The sequence below is a fragment of the Daphnia carinata genome, chromosome 5 (genome assembly GCF_022539665.2).
Source record: "Daphnia carinata strain CSIRO-1 chromosome 5, CSIRO_AGI_Dcar_HiC_V3, whole genome shotgun sequence".
Taxonomy (NCBI): Eukaryota; Metazoa; Arthropoda; class Branchiopoda; order Diplostraca; family Daphniidae; genus Daphnia; species Daphnia carinata.
The window spans coordinates 5,007,484-5,020,066 of record NC_081335.1 but is presented as its reverse complement, the minus strand read 5'-3'; the positions used below and the strand labels follow the sequence as shown (position 1 = coordinate 5,020,066).

General features: G+C 40.2%; 3 protein-coding genes across 3 annotated transcripts; all 3 read left to right on the top strand.

The window, feature by feature from the left end:
- On the top strand, positions 1 to 4,421 carry LOC130696133 (lipase 3-like). The gene is made up of 10 exons (XM_057519208.2): positions 1 to 427; positions 1,492 to 1,546; positions 1,711 to 1,899; positions 2,023 to 2,049; positions 2,153 to 2,243; positions 2,348 to 2,591; positions 2,708 to 2,866; positions 3,657 to 3,741; positions 3,831 to 3,979; positions 4,093 to 4,421. The coding sequence occupies exons 1-10, from the start codon at positions 68 to 70 to the stop codon at positions 4,234 to 4,236; spliced, it is 1,503 nt and encodes a 500-aa protein (XP_057375191.1). The 5' UTR covers positions 1 to 67; the 3' UTR covers positions 4,237 to 4,421.
- Positions 4,422 to 4,999: 578 nt separating this feature from the next.
- On the top strand, positions 5,000 to 9,188 carry LOC130696136 (gastric triacylglycerol lipase-like). Its single transcript, XM_057519210.2, is given in 13 exon segments — positions 5,000 to 5,544; positions 5,547 to 5,596; positions 6,364 to 6,436; positions 6,727 to 6,858; positions 6,999 to 7,025; positions 7,117 to 7,204; positions 7,428 to 7,525; positions 7,625 to 7,770; positions 7,935 to 8,093; positions 8,187 to 8,271; positions 8,386 to 8,439; positions 8,505 to 8,596; positions 8,701 to 9,188. Coding segments are annotated over 13 exon segments (1,335 nt in total). The 5' UTR covers positions 5,000 to 5,426; the 3' UTR covers positions 8,914 to 9,188.
- Positions 9,189 to 10,836: 1,648 nt separating this feature from the next.
- Positions 10,837 to 12,572, top strand: LOC130696140 (arrestin domain-containing protein 17-like). The gene is made up of 7 exons (XM_057519216.2): positions 10,837 to 10,998; positions 11,062 to 11,229; positions 11,315 to 11,526; positions 11,589 to 11,771; positions 11,845 to 12,021; positions 12,089 to 12,284; positions 12,366 to 12,572. The coding sequence occupies exons 1-7, from the start codon at positions 10,884 to 10,886 to the stop codon at positions 12,488 to 12,490; spliced, it is 1,176 nt and encodes a 391-aa protein (XP_057375199.1). The 5' UTR covers positions 10,837 to 10,883; the 3' UTR covers positions 12,491 to 12,572.
- Positions 12,573 to 12,583: the final 11 nt, after the last annotated feature.

Below are 12,583 nucleotides of genomic sequence, written 5' to 3'. Positions count from 1 at the left end.
CTTTTTTTTTTTTCGTAGATATTTTTTTTTTTTTTTTTTTTTTTATATATGGTGGTGCTAACCCGTTATGCAGGTTTGGAACAATAATGAAAACGGGTTTCGTCAGATGTTGCGCTTATCTTCCATGTTCGGTATCGTCTGGTGGTGGTGTTGTCTGCTCGTGTTGGCATCGGCCGCGCTGGATGCCAAGTCACAAAACAGCAGCAGCAGCAGCAGCGCCGGCCAGAGCCGAATGTTCGGCGGGTTCTTGTTCCGCCGCAGAACCAACCAAGTGGCCGACACCAACGAGAAGCACAGCAACGACATCGACGTGGAGCAAGATGAATACCCATATGATTGGAGTCTGGACTACGACGAAGCCGAAGACAAGACCTTCCATTCGGACGACGTCAGGCTGCCGTTAGATCCGGAGGCTTACATGACTTCGGTACGTTTCATTTTTATTTTTATTTTGAACATGTTAAAAATTTTTTGAAATTTATGAATTAGCATGCCAACGACAAATTTCAGAGTTACACGGCAACGTGCTTCGCTGTAGTTTTGCTTGTTCCGCATTTTCGAGTGAGAGATGGGGGGCATTTAAAAAAAAGAAATGATTTATTGATCAGGTTGTGTTGTTCTATTTTTTTTTTTTTTTTGATTTAGTTTAATTTAATTTTTTTTAATGACCCGGTCATCGACTCGATGAGCCAATGATAGAGCGAGGAAAAACGATGAGTCTGAATGAAGGTCACTGACTTTGTTTTAAAAATATTTCAACAAAAGAGAGACGGAGGCGTGTGTTCGTTAAAGACTTTGAAGGTCTTCGTCAAGCGGAACTGACTCGTTGACCCCCTCCCCCTCTGGTATCCAAAAAAAAAAAACTGGCTTGATTTTCTTTTGTTTTCCCATCCTGGACTCTGTATAGCTAATCCCAGTTGCCCCTATGCGGCGTATCGTGTCCCATATCAGCCCGTCTTGACATATTGGATTATATATTACAGGTTATGTTATGCCAGGGCCAGGCCCTCTTTCTTCACTGTCTCAAAAAAAAGCACATGGCTTAATTGGAACAGCTGACCTTTTTTTTATTTATTTTTTGTCTTTTTATTTTGCTTTTGTTTTGCTTTGGTTTCATTTCTTGTGTTTCCTTATTTGTGCAATCGTGACCGGCATTCAATCACTTTCCTCGTACTGTTCCATATTCTTTCACGCACGGCGTTCAGATGCTGATTATTCGCGTGTAGTCGTTGTCGTCGTGATTTTAGGCTAAAAAAGAAAACGAGGAAGAAGTGGATTACCGTTGCCACGACACGCTATTGGTTTATGACAAAGTCAGCTCTTATTTGTATTATTTTTTTTTAAAAACAAATGCGGTCCTTCTTGCTTTGCGTGATTTTTTTTTTTCGTTAGATCTTGTTTTATTGTCGCTTTAGTTTATATGCGCATTAATGCTGAAGGAATGTTTCTATTTATTTATTTTTTTTAATTTTTTTTTTTTTTACTTTCCAGCCAGAGATTATCAGGAACCGCGGGTACCCGTTGGAAATTCATCACGTGACCACGGGTAAGTTTCGCGCGCCGCAAGGCGTTTTGAATGCCATTTAAATGCTTATTTCATACAGTACTTTGCTGATTGTGAACTGTATACCCGCCAACCACCAACTATGAAACACATGACAATAAAAAAAAAAACCAAAAAAAAAAACCAAAATAACAAAACCATAACAGGGGATGGATACATACTGGAACTCCATCGCATCCCTCCTAGACATAACGGAGCGCCGGCATGGAACGGAACGGCTGGCAGAATCCACGATTACGAAACGACCGAAGGAAGAGGACGGCCGGTGTTTTTGCAGCATGGCGTCTTTAGTTCTTCGGCTTGTTGGTTACTCAACCCAAGTCATCGATCTCTCGGTATGGATGTGATTTTATTACAAACGTCAATCCAATTCAATTAAATTTCTAATTTTTTTTTTTTTTTTTTTTTTACTTTCATTATTTTTTTTTAAATGTTCTTTTATGGATGGAAATAAATAGCGTTCCGGTTGGCTGATCTCGGTTACGGTAAATATCAACAAACTTAATGAATTCTAATAAATGCAACATCATGCATAATCATGGTAGAAATTTGAAAAGAATGTTGAGTGGTTATAACATACGAACGCAGATGTCTGGATGGGAAACACGAGGGGAAATGTTTACTCCCGCCATCACGTCGAACTCGATCCTGACGAAGATCCCCAATTTTGGCAATACTCGTGAGTCAGGCAACAATTTCGTATCTACTTCGTTTGATTGGTTCATGGGAGATTCGTTTGTACTTTGATATTTTTATTATTTAATAAAAAAAAACAAAAAACAGATGGGACGAGATCGGCTATTTCGATATTCCGGCCTGCATCCATTACGTGCTGGCCGTCAGCGGTTGGGACAAACTGGTGTACGCGGGCCACTCGCTGGGCACGGGCCTGTTCTTCATCGCCATGATCCGGCACCCAGAACTCAATTCCAAAATACACCGCATGTTGGCGTTGGCGCCCATTTCCAGCAAACACAATTTGCGCAGCCCATTCCGGCTAGTTTCTCCAATCATCGCACGACTAGCCGTAAACAAACGATTGCCTCCAATTTCTTTAATCATCACCAAAACATTGTTTTGTTTTTTTTGTCTTTTTACACGGTTTAATTTTTATCTTTTTTTTCTTGATTTTTAAAACACAAGGTCGTGATGGATAAGATGCCAACGAAAGCCATTTTCGATCAAGACATGACGTTGCGATCGGTTCAAAAGAGATTGTGCGAACGCAATTTCTTCAAAGCATCCTTTTGCCGCGATGTGCTCTTTTTGATTGCTGGCGCCAATCCGGACAATTTCGATTTGGTACGTGCCAGATATTTAAACAGCACTTTTAATGCTAGTGCAGACGTATAGTAACAACGACACGTATATACGCCTCGCCGTTGTTGCTATGTGTAAATGTTTTTTGTTTTTTTTTTTCGTTTGTAGAGTGCGTGTAGAAAGAAACCGGCGATAACGAAAGTTTTCGTGTTAGAGAGAGATTTTTTTTTTTTTTTTTTTTTTTTCGTTTATAGAGACGACCACGAATGTCTCACGCTCCGCCTTTTGTTTTAGAATCTCAAAAAAAAAAAATAAAATAAATAATTTTGTGTACAGGCTCTGGTGGGCGAAAGTGCGGAGCTAAACGTAAACATTTCACAGTGTGAAACGCTCCACCCACTGCAGGTCAGAGAGAAATCAGTGAGAAGCCTTAGACACAAGCAAAGTGGCAACTCTCTAGCAAGAGGGAAATTACAGACTTAACAATTGAAAAGGCGATATTTGGCGAAAAAAAAAAAATAATAATAATAATAATAAAAGGGAAGTGTTTTTTTTTTTAATTTTGAAACTCTCTCGCGCGAGGGATGTCGACATCCAAAGTAGATTGATTTACTAATTGCGCAATGGCGAAATGAAACGCAAACGAGTCGGCCCGGGAACGAGAGCAAAAGTGAGAACAGAACGTTATTTTTTGTGATGAACAAAGCTTTTGAAAATGCACAGCGCTGGCGTTGATCCATTTGTAAATGGCCTAGTGCCTGCTATTACTTAATAGATTTCTAGCTTCTAATATCTATTACATTTCTTCTTCTTTGTATTTGAACAATGACAGAACCTACTGCCTTCGGTGAATGCTCATCTCTTTCAAGGAACTTCCGTCCGCGTTATAGCTCAATTCGCTCAACATCATAACACGGGTAAGCCACATCGGAGGGTTTAAACTGTATTGAATCACCTTTCGCGCTTCATTTTATTTTGAAAATGAAACCATTCATTTGTTTTAAAGGTAAGGAGATCTTCCAGCAGTACGACTTTGGCAAGAAGGGCAACTTGGAGCGTTACGGTACGCTGGAACCATCTGTCTACGACATGAGCAAAGTCACTGCACCCGTCTACCTCTATTACGGTCTAAACGACCTCATCTCAACTCGTGAAGTAAGAGAAATCCATCAGAATGTGCGCTTGCAAATAATGAGTCTTAAATAGAAATATAGAACTAGACGAGTTTTTTTTGTTTTTTTTAACGGACAATTTTCTCGCAATTGTAGGACAGTGAATGGGCGGCCGGCCAGCTGGGTAACGTCCAAGGCTTTTTTCAAGTAGACGACGATCTGTTTAATCACTGGGACTTTCTTTGGTCCATCAACGTGAACGAGCTGCTTTACGACCATATATTACCACTCTTCCATTAATTACTCACTTCCTCAATGTTCCAAAATGTTTCGAATTTTTTTTTTTTTTTGTTTCATTCCCCCCCCTCAAAAAATGTGTACAGCAGTTAGATCGTTTCTCATTCCACAAAAATGTATAAAAATCAAACGCGACCGTAGAACCAAGTGCTGGCGGTCGGACAGCAATAAACAACATCTCCAATGTCTATTTCCTTTGCGATATCCAATTTGCGCTAAATCATTTTCTAAATGAGGCAAACGGCTTTCTCCTCGGTACGGCAAACCGGAAAACGAGTCATTGCGCTTATCTTTTGAAATGCCTCGTACCAGACAACAAAAGAAGGCGAATTCATTCTTCGAACTCGCGTGACATGTTGACCAAAAAAAAAAAAAAAATGACAAGGGTCTCCTTCATCCTTCTCGTATTCGGATTAGCAGTTTGTGTAATTCAAACTGAAGGAGTTGCGCGTTTGTTGTGCAAGTAACGAAAGAAAAAAAATATGTACACACAACGGAGGTGGAGTGCGATGTTGCCGTTACGCAGAGCAGATGTTCACGGGAGAGTGGCCGATTCAAAAAGATGAAACTGTGGTTAACAAGGGAATGAAACGAGCTTGTAGAAGGAGAGAGCGGCAGCGAAATTCTTTTTTTTTTTTTGTTTTTTATTTTGCTTTCCAGGTCATCCGACCGCCCCGAGAGAACCTCCCATTTCTCTACTCTCCTTCGCATGGGACTTCACTTCCCTATTGCTCGTGTTCTTACTGGTTCTGCCAGTATTGGTTGTACGTCTCTCCTAGTCGTCATTCCTTGAAAGAACTCAAAGAACACAAAAAAAAAAGAGTAGAAGCGGTTTTTCTTAACAGACTTTACACTTGGCGCGTACGAAAAAAAAAAAAAAACGTGGAAGGCTGGCATAGTCTTCAGACCACGTCTGCTGTCCCTTCTAGTTACATGGCGATGATCAAGTTGAACGGACGCTGTTGAAGTGCACAGTTTTCGCTTTTCAAAACTGTACCTGTTTTTTTCTTTGAACGGTGGTGTGTGTGTGTGTGTGTGTGTGTGTGTGTGTTTTGCCAGCGCAATCGGCTCCGACTATTTCAACCCTCACCCACCGAAAACGAAATTTCAAGTGCCAAAATCTTGCGTCGTGTGTGGGCTCTCGGTATCGATAATTAACGTGACGATTCTGAATTTAAAAACTTTATTGCGCTATGTGGTCGTTGTATTCATCGAGAGCTTTCGTGATCTTAGTGATGATGATTGTTAGCGTTTCGGGAACTTTGCCGTTCGGCAATCGAAACGGTGAATCGGGTTTTAGCAGTGGTGGAGGAAGCGCAACAATCCACGTCTTCCTGTTAGTCCGGAAGCTTACATGTCCAGCGTAAGTGAATGTATTTTTTTTTTTTTTTTCAAGGATGTAAAGGGGAGGTTTAAAACCCACCTGGTCTAAACGAAACAGTTGGAAAAAAAAACAAAAAAAAAGGGGGAAAAGAAAGAAGAGACGCAGTTTTTCAATGTCTCGCAACGAGAGGGAAAGTGTTCCGTTCAAAGTGAAAACGGGGTCACACACACACACACCGCAGGTGTGTAGGATTTACCTGACCCTTCCGGACAGATGCGCTGAAAACGGGGCCTTGTTAGGAAGAAAGGGAAAATGTTTAGATAGATAAAATAGATATACACTTTTACTTCCAGGATAATTCTTAAACCCATACGACGCGTTATGAATTGGGTCAAGGTAGTTTTTAAAGGGAAAGATGTGGAGAGAGAGAGAGAGAGAGAGAAGAAAAAAAATATATTAAATTCAGAACCGCAGATGGTACGGAGATGGGGGATTTGGACGTGAGGAGAGAAGAAGAGAGAAAGAAAAAAGGGAAAGTTTGAGATCCGTACAAGCTGAGAAAAGAGAGACTCTATGGTACGGTGGAATACCCCGGGCAACGGCAACACCCGTGTGCACTTGGAAAAGCTTTCCATTCTGATCTTTCAACGGCCACACATGTTAACATTTCGGCACATAAAAAAACAAAAACAAAAAAAAAACATGGCCGTAAAATCATTGTGAATCATTTATTATGTTATGTAAATAATGTTTGAGCGATTGTATTTTTAAGAAGCAATTTTCATTTCTACGATATCCCCATTCAGCCTGAAATCATCATTTATCGAGGATATCCCGTGGAGCTGCACACAGTGTTGACCGAAGATGGATACCTATTAGGTATTAGTTTGATGTGCCTTTTTCCTTTTTCGATACTTGGCGAACGGTCGGGAATCGACTTTCGCACGCACGAGTTCCGCATTAAGAACAAACATCGTGTGCCTTGTACGCCTTTTTTTTTTTCTTTCTTTTTTTTCTTTTTTTTTTTGGCTTCTTGTTCCACCTTCCTTTTTCGTCATCGAATGATGTTGAAACGAAACAAGAAATACTTTTCCGCTCAAACGGGTTTTCGCCTGACTTTCACTCTTAAAACATGTTTTTTTTTTTTTTTATTCAACTATTCCACGAAGGCATCCATCGAATTCCGTACGGAAGGACGGCAATGTCCCGACAAAAGGGACCCAAACGACCCGTCTTCCTGCAGCACGGGCTTCTTAACAGTGATGCTGATTGGCTTATCAATCCGACTGATAGAGCGTTGGGTAATTACATTTCTCGCTTTCAGTGAAAGTAGAGGTTTTTTTTTTTTCTTCAAGATTTTAAGCCACGACTCTTGCATAATGATTATCACTATTTTCTAACATCAATATTTTTTTTTTTGTAAACAAAAAAAACAAAACAGCATTTATACTGGCGGATCGCGGCTATGGTAATGCAACTTTCTGATTGACTGAATAAAAAAAAGATATTACAAAACTGGTGATCGTGATTACTAATTTTTGGCGTGTGCAAACGCGTAGATGTGTGGCTGGGCAACGCGCGAGGCAACGCTTATTCCAAGAGGCACGTCAGCCTCGACGTCAACGAGGAGGAATTCTGGGACTTTTCGTCAGTATTTGGCTTCTAATCAGTTTCTTTAAGTTAAGAGAATCGTTTTTATCGTAGACAGTACCGAGGTCAGAACGAAGGTGTGCGTAGAAACATTTGAAATAGTTTTTACCCAAATTTCAATTTTTGCGTACGAAAAAGCTTGACACGTAACGTGATATGATGCAAACGATTTGTTTATGGTGTTCTAATTTATTTTGCTAATTGCCGGAAATATTCTTAGGTGGGATGAGATTGGACGTTACGACATCCCAGCCTGCATTCATTACGTTCTGAGGAAGACTGGCAGTCGGAAGCTGACGTATATTGGCCATTCAATGGGTACTCAAACTTACTTATTCCTAATGAAATAAGAATTTTTTACTTTTACACTTGCAAATGAAAATGATCGAATTATTCTGACTGCATGATGGATATTAGGTACGGCGGTTTTCTGGGTGGCCATGATCACCAACCCCGAATTGAATAAAAAAGTAGAAGTGATGATGGCTCTTGCACCAGCCGCCTCTGTGGCCAACGTGAAGAGTTTCGTCCGATTATCGGCCGCCTTCGTCGATCCCATTGAAGTATTGCGTTAAAAAAAAAAAACCCACACAAATATTCAAGAACACTTATCTTTGATTTTAAATATTCATATCTTATTTCTAAGTGTTTGAAAAACACAGTTCTAACACAAGTTACAGCACATATTCATGTAAAGTTCTCATTTTTTTTTTTTTTTTTTTCAAAGAGTTTCCTTCGGCTAATTCGGACGCGGGCATTCTTGCCTAACACGGGCATCCACCGGCGAATCCGTGAGGTGTTTTGCGAGCGAACGCTCAAGGAGGCGACGTTGTGCCGCAATCTGATTTTTCTCATTGCCGGTGCCGACCCGCACAATTTCAACATTGTAAGAGAAAACGAGTATTTCTTGAATGATATTTTTCGTCGTGAGCTACTTAACATGTTAACCTCATTATGACTTCCTGTTTCCTCATGGTAGACGGCCCTGCCAGTCATTTCGGGACACAATCCGTCTGGCACGTCTGTCAGGACAGTATCGCAGTTTGCCAAAAGCTTCAATTTGGGTGCATAATGCAATTCATGAATTATACATCACTGACATCACCGAATTTATTATTTTGGTACACATATTAACTGTCGGCCATTTTTATTCATTTGGTTTCTTTTCCTTTTTTTAGGACAAACATTCACCCGATACGATTACGGACCTCAGGGCAATTTCGAACATTACGGTATGCAAAAGAGTAATTTTAATGCAAAATAAACGAGTCTAATCGGAGATGTTTTCACTTCAAAGGACAAGGAGTACCACCCGAATACGATTTAAATCTTGTCACGGCACCGGTCTACTTATTTTGGGGTGAAAACGATCTGTTAACAACACCAGAAGTAAGAACTTGATGGCAACACTGTGTGAATCACTGGCTGTTTTAAAGTCAAAATGTACATTATTATTTCGTTTTCTAAATTTTTTTTTTTTTTTTTTTTTGAAGGACGTTGCTTGGTTGGCTTCGAAATTGCCAAATCTGAAAGCATCGATTCGTGTTGACTACCCGCTATTTAATCATTGGGACTTTCTCTGGTCGGTGAATGTGAACGAGCTTCTCTACAATCGTCTTCTCACCTTGTTGCCTCCGCCTTATTACGCGGAGACTAGTCATAATATAGCACTGCCAATAAATACGACTAGGATTGCCAGAGGGTAACGGGACACAAATAAGGTCAGCAGGTCCCGCGTCGCAACTGATGCGCAGCGGGCCATCATTTGAACTCGTGAATCATGCAACTAACACACAAACTCGTACAATCATGTTCCGCATTATAAATAATCAAGCATTGATACATAAAACCGTATGCGACGGATATATATATATTCATAAATTGCAAAAAAAAAAAAAAAAAAAAAAAAAAAACTTTCAAGTGTGAACAGCGTAATTTCTGTGACATGGACAATTTAAAGATTGCCTCCGAACTGCCAATCAAAGATTTTCCTTTTTTTTTTTTATTGAAATATACAAATGATTTTAAAAGGCGCGTTGCATGTTCTTTACATTGGAATTGCAATCGATGCGTCATCATTTGATAATGAAATCCACCCAGCATCACTTGATTTAGGTGCCACTGGCGGTCGTGGATGGCACGAAGAATATCACGCTGCATAATAAAACACAAATAGGTCAAGGACGGCCAGAAGTTAACGGTACCCTGCCCAGGTTCTCCGCAACAACCCGAAGAATATTGGCTTGCATTTTCGCTGACTACCGTCCTAATGTTCTAGAATCTACGAAGACATCCCAGTATTTGCCTTTGGCCGTTGTCCTTGATACTGGCCTACACAAAAGGAACTTTCAGAGCCAGCGGTCTTCACTTACCAAACAGCTTGAGGAATGAACGTGAATGTGTTGATGAATAACTAGACACACTTCATTCATGAATAATTATAGCACATTGCGTATCTATTTGTATCTAGGTTACACAGACACACACGCACACGTCCCTTCCACGTAATCAGATGTTTTCCCTTCTTCTGAACGATGATCCGACCGACTGACTAATGAATGATCAGAATTTTAATTGGAAAGTTATTTTTCAATTGGAAGTTAAGTTGAGTCATTCATATTCATTCCATACGAGCCCATGTTTAAACTACCCAATGCTTCCACTGTTGAAAAAAAAAAAAAAGAAGTTGGCGTAGTGGAAGCGCATTGAAGTGAGTTTATAAAGATGATCTCTTTCGAATCCTAGTTTTAACATTGTCGTGATTTTATTCATAAAGTTTGGCATAGATCGCAGGCATCTGACGATCATCTCGTAGTGCATTTTATGATTTATCGTTATTACTTAAGAACAAGTTTGGCCCTGTGCCCTATTGCTGGAACTATATATCGTCGTGATATCTGAGGACGTTCGTCATGATCAGACAGTGAACATAATGATAATCATGTGAGCCTTCTGGGATTATTACCCGATTCATCGTGCGGCAAAATGGATGGGACGAATGCCGTCCAGACTCCTCATTTGGCCGCCGAGGTGCTAAGATCGTGAAACATAATAATAATTTTTAAAAATGTCGCATGAATTTTTCATCGAAATTTTTAATGAAGAACTAAAGCAATTAATTGATAGTCTTAAGGATTTGACTTCTCCTATCGGATCTGCTATTTTGTTGCTATTTCGTTTTACATGACTGCCATGACCAACTTGACGTGTTTGTGTTGCCGGCTGAGGACGTATGTACGGTATGTTCATTTAGAATTAACTAGAAAATGGGGACATTAAAATAAATAAACTAAAAAAAAATCAGGCGGTGTCCCAAACGACGCAATTTTAAAAAAAGGTGAAAATAAATAAAACATTTCCAAATTACACTACATTGATGATTTTGGTCCCTAATATCGGGAATGAAAAGAAGCTTTAATGCAACTACTTTTGTCGCATATTGACTGAAAAACAAAATTATATAACTAAAAAAAAAACGAGATTTTTCCTATCAACGGTGTAGCCGATCGGCCTGCTAAACTAGCGAATCTGGCGACGAATTTTGGAACCCCTTAGGAAACGCCAATCTTTTTGCCCAGCATGCTATCATGCTATCACAACGGGCATGGCCCTTTTATCGTACGCGGCCAGATATCGAAATCACTTTGTAAAGTTCATTGTTGCAAGTCGGTAAGCTATGGTATTGGACAAGTTTTTCATCAGTTTAAACAATGACGCTGTTACCTACTTTCCTGGACAAGAAATTACAGGAAACGTACACATCTGGAACAACGAATCCAAGAATGTGATAGGTAACTATTCGTATGTATTTTTTAATATTATGCTATACCTGCACTCATGTCCTAAACGATTAGGTATTTACGTCGAATGCCGCGGCCTTGCGCAAGTGTCTTTCTCAAGAACGGAACAAGAAATGAGAACCGTTTATCGAAATGGGCGGTCACACACGGACGTGATAAACAAAACGGTCCACTATTCGTCCAAGGAAAGTTACTTCCATCACCGAGTAACGATCAGTGCAGGTAATTAAATGGAAATTTCATTATACGAAGAATTGCAATAAATTTATAACGCTCCTTCTGCCATTTTGCATTGCCCGGACATTAGGAAATGGTCACGTGCTGAACAAAGGGAAACACCAGTTTCCATTTTCATTCCTACTTCCACAAGAGATCCCATCTTCATTCGAAGGAGCCCACGGTAACGTACGTTACACCCTTCGAGCTGTTTATGAGCGTCGTTTGAAATGGAACCACGAATGCAAGATCCCAATCACCATCAATTCGATCACGGATCTCAACACTATTCCGGAAGCGAACGTACATATTCTCTAGAGGCATTAACCAATTTCCTCCGACTTATCTTGCCAATCATCCATAAGGTACCCGTACGAGCGACTGGCTTCAAGACGCTAGGAATTCTCTGCTGCAAATCGAATCCAATCATGGCCACTTTCTGGCTGGATCGTGCTGGATACGTCCCAGGAGAGAAAATTATATTAAACGCTGAAGTGGAGAACCTGACCAGGAAGCGCATGCGCGGCTCAAAGATTCAGATAATAGAGGTGAAATAGAAACGTCGATTTATCAAAATACGACGGCATCAGTTATTATTATTGTTTTTTAAAATTATTTTAGCGCACAAATTTTCATGCTACGCGGGCTACGGAATGCCATGAGCGTGTCATTCACGAATCCGTACGAGGGAAATTTAAAGCCGTTGAGTTGTGGGAAAACTATCCCATTATTGTTCCTCCGATTGTCTCGTCGGGTTTAAACTTCTGTCGCATCATCGATGTCACCTACATACTTGTGGTAAGCATCTTACTTGTTATGGAAATGCTACAGATGATAGATTATATTTTTCGCGTATCCTGCATAGTTTTCTGTGGATCCCGGGTCGTTTTCATTCAACTTGAAGGTTTCTCATAACCTTCTCATTGGAAACGTTCCGTTGCGGAGTTCCTTTGCTAATTTCCAGCATCGTAATGTGATTTCAGCTGCGCAAGGAGAACATGGAAATCCTTCAGCTATTGCTGGCCCCAGTATCCCGGGCGCAGAAACATATCCAGATCTACGTAAATAAGCACTAACTATTATGAAACACTGACAAGTTCATTTTTTTTTTTTAACGAGTGCGATTTTTAAATTTTTAACAGCTCCGCCATCTTACGAGGAATGTATGTTTGGTGGAAATATAAGAGATACCGAAGACTCTGAGCATGTCAGCTATGGTGCTGGAGATTCCTATAAACCTCGTTATTTGACTTACGGTAGCTGTTAGCATTCCAAACGTAGCCATTTGATAATGCTACTCTGAATAAAACCATTCTTTTATTTCATGCTGTAACGAATAAGTGGGTAATTGTGCAACGGA